Source organism: Lepeophtheirus salmonis, chromosome 8 (assembly GCF_016086655.4).
Source record: "Lepeophtheirus salmonis chromosome 8, UVic_Lsal_1.4, whole genome shotgun sequence".
NCBI classification, from domain to species: Eukaryota; Metazoa; Arthropoda; class Copepoda; order Siphonostomatoida; family Caligidae; genus Lepeophtheirus; species Lepeophtheirus salmonis.
The window spans coordinates 8,616,161-8,623,037 of NC_052138.2; the positions used below are offsets into that span (position 1 = coordinate 8,616,161).

Consider the following 6,877-nt stretch of genomic DNA (forward strand, 5'->3'; position numbering starts at 1 on the left):
AATTTGATCGTAATATATATTTAGAATAAAAATTCGTGAAATGGAATTCGTTTCCTTTTTCTCTCTTCCTCAAAAATAGATTATAATATATCTTTCCTACTTTTACCAATTTTTATACGATAAAATGTCAATATATCAATACACACGCATCAATATTGAAATTAATACCAGAGAGGCATATATTCGTAAATAAATGTATTTTTGAAATACAACAGTGATATTTCATTCTTTCTATGGCTATATTATTTATTGGGACATTCATATCACTAGTCACAACTGATAGTGATAATATAATATGAAATAAGAACAAAAAATAACACATGAGAAAACATTATTTTATTATTTAGTCCGGTGGCAGCATTACAGTCACACGCAGTATTGTTATGAAAAGGCGCAGCAAACGGACGAGAATAAAAAAAGAGAAGGAGGAGGGCTCGTCTTTCTTGTCATCAGTGTTTTAGGAATTCCTGGTCCATCTAGATCCATGCCGGATCTCAGATATTCATCCCAAGAGGATTCTCTTGTATTTGGAATCAAAGATGTACATCGAAATGAGCTCCTCACGGATTGCTTCTTTATAGCCGAGGGAGGAGAACGCATCAAGTGTCATCAAGTAAGTGACGTCATTTGGGGATCTTCTCTCTTTTTCCTCCTGCCGCAGCAGTAGGTTCTCCCCCCCCCTCCCTCTCTCTCTCTTCTCCCTTTTTCTTCCTTTTTTATTATTATTTATATTACTAGGGATGTATCCATCCTGGATTATTTCGAGTTTGATCATATAATAATTAATAATACTAATGAATGCCCATTTTTATATATATTTTTTAGTGTATACTTGTATGCAGTCCTATATTGAAATCAATATTAGATTCCTTGGACATTCGAATAAGTGGAAATTCTCCAGTACTCTCAGTTCCAGATTTTCACCCCAACAGCATTCGAAAATTGCTACAATTTCTCTATGAGGGTGAAGTTTGTAAGTTATGCACAGTTTTCATACATATATATAAATATCGATGCCTTATTCTTCTTCTATGAATGCCTAGAGTTATGACCTTAATTTGAAGAGACATTATTTTATTATTTTTTTGCAAAATAGGAAAGAAAGACAATAAGTAACTAAGGAGCCCATTATTAGGCACAACTCAAGATGTTGAGGTTAATAAGCATGAATAAAAATGAATTTTTTTTTTATAAAAGATGTCTTCGACTTTTTTATTAATAAAATATATTCTATATATATATTAACCACTATTTTATTTTTTAGCCCTTCAAAAAGGAAGTCGGACCCTGATAGAATTTAAAGAGTTATGCAATCTATTAGAAATCGATCCCTCCGTGAATAAATTTCACCCACAAGATGATGAACAAAGTGGTTCATCTCAAGAGAGCCAAAATAATGTTGAAGAACAGAACGAAGGAGTCACAGAATTACACGAAGAAGAAGATGATGATAAGATAGAGGAAGAAGAAGTCATTGATGATGACGACATTCCTAGCATTCCTTGTGAATTTTGTTCACTTAGGCTACAGGATCTAACGACTTATGAAGCACATGTAAGCGAGTGTGAAATCAAAACTCTTGACTCCTTCAAAATGCCAGATAACTTTGATCTTCCCGAAGAGATTATCAGAAGTAGCGGAGGTCCTCCTTCCTATGCCATTGAGCTAGAAGAAGAGCCGGACGAACAAGGAAGCCCTGAAAAAAGCTCTGCAGAATCTAAATCATCCTCTCTCCAAACTAAGTCAACCACAGCTGACACAAGTGATTCAGAGGGTTTTGAGGACATCCTCACAAAATCAACTCAGTATGATAAATTATCATCTAAAGAATCTCAGGGACAATTGGAGAAAAAGAAAAAGACTTCTTCCAAGTTCAAGTTAATTGATGATCTATTTGGAGAAGACCCCATGTTTTCATCATCGAGAAAAACAATTCAGAGTAAGAAATATAGTATTATTCCATCCTCTTCTAATCCCACTAAACCGGATAAAAAGTCAAATACTTCCTTGGCTATGTGTCTTCCCCCTACTAATCATGTCAAAAAGTTGTCCTCTACGACAACGGTGACGACGAATCAAGTTTCGGTCCAATCTAAAAAGGAAGTCTCTGCAAAGTCAGTCATTGCTGAGCTAAATGAAAAACGGAAAAGAACCATATCCAAACTGAAAGACTTCACTCCTTCTAAACCTCGCCCTAAATCTCATGTATCTCCACTCTCAAAGTGGGTAGTGAACGATGCCTCCGCATCAGAGAGTGAGGTTGATGAGGCTCAAGGTCTCCTTGATAGTATGAAAGGGCCCTCATCAGAAAGATCACATCATAGTAAAATGAAGAGACATAATAGGAAACGTTTAGAATCTCTGAAAGTCAAACATGAAAAACTTAGGCTATCTTCGAGTTCCTCCAGAGATTCCTCTTCAGATGATGATAGCCTTTTCTTATCAAGAACGAACCGTGTCCGAGATCGTCTGGATTGGAAAGGCGGAGGTGAAAGGAGCAGCAGCAGTAATAATAATAATCATAATAACAATAGTAAGAGAGTCAAAGTCAGCGTCCAGCTTGATGGAAAAGAACCTTTCATTGAGTATGCAACCTATAAACTTAGACTTCTTTGTGGTTCAGAAGAAGAAACGGATAAAGAGGAAGGTATTGAGTCTTCTTCGGATACTGAGTCTTCCTCTCGGCTACGGCGAGTTCGGAGAAAGGATCCTTCATCCTATGAAGAGACTAAATGGGATAAATTAAAATTAAAGAGATTGGAGCGATCCAAATCTGTACACGAAATCAAGTCTATTATTGAGTCTAAAGTAATTGCAAAGCAACATTATAAAGAGTCGTCGAGTGGGAGTCTCAAGAGAAGTATGTCTGAAGCGCATGGATCATCTAATCCTCTTCCTATTAAGAGACCTCAATATGATAATAGGTGAGTTGGGCATTTTGAAGAATGTAACGTACATAGAAACATACACAATAGGGTACTTCTTATCACTCTCAATTTTTATAAGCAATGGGATAAATAAATAATTTATTGAGCAATGCATCAAGGGATTTCTTTCTTTAGTCTTTTTTTGTGTTTTGTCCAATTGTAGGCTTAAATTTTTTCTTAGATATCCCTTGATATGGCTATATATTATTTACATAAGACTGTTCCATTTTCGGGTTAATATACAGGGTCGGACTCAAGAAACTTTAGAACTTTAGAAATACTTAAATAATTGTAATTTTCAATAATAAAAAAAGTAATTTACAAAATTTGTAAACAATGCCTTTGCAAGCTTGGTTACTCAATATGCCAACATTCAGCTTTAATCATAGCCTTTACACGTAGCCGGAAGGTCTTATAGGAGTTGATGAAAAACTCCCAGACAAGTTGTCCGGCGCAGCCACTATAGCAACCTCCAGTGAGTCCACATTTGGTTGTGTAATTTTGTTGAGTTCCCTTTCCAAAGTGCCGCACAAAGAAAAGTCCAGCAGGCTCAAATCTGGCGAGGAAGGGGAGGGCAACATCTTTATTCCTCCTTATTTCCCGATCCTCTTGGCCTTCATGACCTCTGTTAGAAGGTGGCGTCGGGTTTTCGTGTATGAGGACAATCCCAAATCGCCCTTCACGGTCTTTCAGATAATACTAGTAGCCATAGATAACTCGTTGGCGAGGCGAATCATCGATTTGTTGGGGTCCTCCTTGATCTTCTTTTCAAACCTGTACAGGAACTCCACATCCCTTTTCAAACTGCGCCATCCACCTCTTGCTTTCCTGGAGAGGTCTTCTACATCATTCTTCATCTTGGCCACCTTAAAAACTAGGCTCCTGGAGCACTTAGTAATGCTCATAATCTTCGCCACCTCAACTTCAGCATCTAGGAAATCTGAGATGCGCTGCCTTTTGGCTTTTTGCTCACTCACGATGACGATATGACGTAATATTTATTACGGTTTGTTTATGCACAAACCAGAATATCAAAAAATAATCGCAAAACCATCCTAGATGTATGAAAAAATTACCATTAATTAAGATTCCAAATTTTGCTGCCCTACCCTGTATACATATTTTATCAATGCACAAATACATTTTTTGCTGGAGACAATCAAGAACAATTTTAAAGTAATTGGATTTTGGGGTCGAAATTTTCCATTTTTCCTATGAGGTATGATGTCCTCATATCCTTGTACCGTTCCAAATATGATAGCAAGAGTCAAAATATAGTATTTAGTCTTATCAGTAAAAAGTGGTCTACAATATGAACACCTTATTTTTAATCATGTAAGGGATAATTGAATTGATGGTTGTTAAGCAGAAAAGAGGTACATTATCCCAAAATGACCTGAGAGGTTTCAAAATAATATTATCCCCAGAAGAAAAGTGGAAAAAAAATATATTAACCCGAAAACAAAACTGTCTAATATATATTATGAATGTATTGTATAGGACTTACTCTAGATTATTCAATTTTTTTACAGGCCGATAATGAGGTCCACATATCCTTTTAAATTCAACTATGGCCTCTCCTCAGAGAACAAATTACTCGGAGAGAAATCCAAATCTCAAGCGCTTCTCTCATTAAGTAAAGTTAGTTTTAAAAAGAAACCGATCCTCTCTCCACCTTCTGGATCCCACAGCAGTTCATCATTAGAAAAAGGAGATCCTACTTCTACTACGCCCTCTACGTCCTCTACTTCCAACCATCCATCCAATTGATGAGCTTTAGAATGGAACTCTCCCATTCTGTCAGAAAATGGAGTATTTTACGATCCCATCTTATGTTAACTAATTATGCATTATGATTCGCTCTTCTTTAACGGAAATCCCTTCACTATGCGAAGATTATGATATATTTATGTGCTTGGATGATTATCACGAATCGTCATTTATCTGTCCCACCACGATGGTTTAAGTCATTTTTACTATTAGCATATATTATGGAAACGATAAATCTGAGATTATATATATTGTATATGTATTTTATGCGCGTATCTACTATAATCCTACATAAGTCATGCTGCGCAATCCCTTTTCGTCATTAAAATCATCACTGATGAGTGATAGTTATTTCTTACATGTATTGTAAAGAAGAAGAAATTTCCTAATTTTTGTTTACACGTATTATAATATTATGTTATGTTATTGGTCAATGGACCTCCATCCCTTTCTCTCCGCTCTCCTTGATTGCCTGCAGAAAACAATGAAATAAGAGAAGGTATTTATCCAAAAGATGAGGGAGAACGGAGAATCATGTAAATTATTGATTGGTGCCAAAAAGGAAAGGAAGTTGGAACACACACTTCATCACTTTAGTTTTATTATGGAAATTCGAGTGAAACCGTACTCTTTATTCTAAATGATTACAATTGGATTGAATATGACGTGCGATTTATTCAGTCTTTGTTATATTATCTATATAGTATATAAAATATTTCTTTTGAGTATAACATTTTTATTAATTATAAAGAAATTAAAAAAGAACATTGCTATTATTATAAGTTGCTGTAAAGAGGAATAACCACTGAATAGTATTATACAATGTACTTCTCTACATGGGGACAAAATAATAGGGAGAAGGGAACGACATCCATCCAACAATGATAAATGGACACACTTACTTATTAATGTGAGGGACTCAAATAATATACATTAAATTAAAGAATGAACAAAAATTATAATAACGACACATAAATACAACATACGAGATATATATATTATAAATCTATGTAATATAAAGATTTCATGAAACAAAAAAGAGAGATGAGTAGGAGAATATGTTTTGAATAATATTTATAAGGAGTCCTCCACTCTCAGTACCAGAGATGAATTACTAATTTTTAATGTGTGAATATAAAAATGGATATTGTAGTAACGTTGTACGTTGACGAGCAACATCATCCTTGATGTAATAATGATCATTTTTAAATTATTTGCTTTCTCTGACGGGATCTACAGTTGTGGATCCTAGCTTAAATGTAACTCTTTTTGTATTGGAACACCGTCGTCAGTTCTCTTTGATCTCCTCACGCATTTCATTAACAGCAGGACCGAGTTTAATACTCATGGCAGCCATGAGATGCTCTGTTTTTAGGAGCATGAGAGCCTGGCTATCAATTTCTTGGGGCATAAAGTCTTCTACGTACTCAGCACAGCCGTGGAGGCTCTTGACGAAATCACAGACTTGTTGAACAGACCATTTGAGGGGATTTCCGTTCTTTTTAAAAACAGAGTTGGAGGTAGATAGAGGTGGGGGTTTGATGATTTGATCAACTGCGAATTTTCTGCGTTTTTCACTAGGTGGACCACTCCCATCTTTGATGTGGTGAATATTTCCAACAAAAACAAATCAATGAATAATTAAGAATAATTCATGATACAAGAACTATATTTCAACATACCTTTACTACTCTTAATGTTCCCAGAGCCAGGGATGCGTTGATTATCAATGTTTTGACGCGTACTACCAGACGGTCGACTAGGACCACGCTTTTTCTCCACATGCATGGTGCTTCCTGTAGTCGCTGAGGAGTTGGTCGAGGAAGTACTTGATTTTGAAGATGTGCTGATGGTCATAGTACATTACATTTTTCATCATCACTCTTATGGTATCATTCTTTAAAATACTGATGTGATTATCATTTGCCTGCTTTATTATGATTTTTGAGGGTATAACGAAAGTATTTATTAGCAAAATGTTTAATGAAGATATACTACGTATAATTGACTTGGACGTTTTTTATCCGTTATAGTAGATTTTATAACGTCACACTCCATGAAATTGTAATTCATTATGAACCTTATTCTCAGAATAACAGCTAATGAAACGACAAAGTAGAGTATTTCGAAATATATTTGAAGTTCCAAGTTTAAAAAAGAAGGCTTTAATTAAATATAAT

At 35.3% G+C, this 6,877-nt stretch overlaps 1 protein-coding gene across 1 annotated transcript; it reads left to right on the forward strand.

Moving 5' to 3' along the window:
* The first annotated feature begins 337 nt into the window (after positions 1-337).
* Positions 338-5,425, forward strand: LOC121122618 (uncharacterized). The gene is made up of 4 exons (XM_040717651.2): positions 338-613; positions 826-973; positions 1,265-2,924; positions 4,460-5,425. Exons 1-4 carry the CDS (start codon positions 485-487, stop codon positions 4,695-4,697), a joined length of 2,175 nt encoding a protein of 724 aa, XP_040573585.1. The 5' UTR covers positions 338-484; the 3' UTR covers positions 4,698-5,425.
* Positions 5,426-6,877: the final 1,452 nt, after the last annotated feature.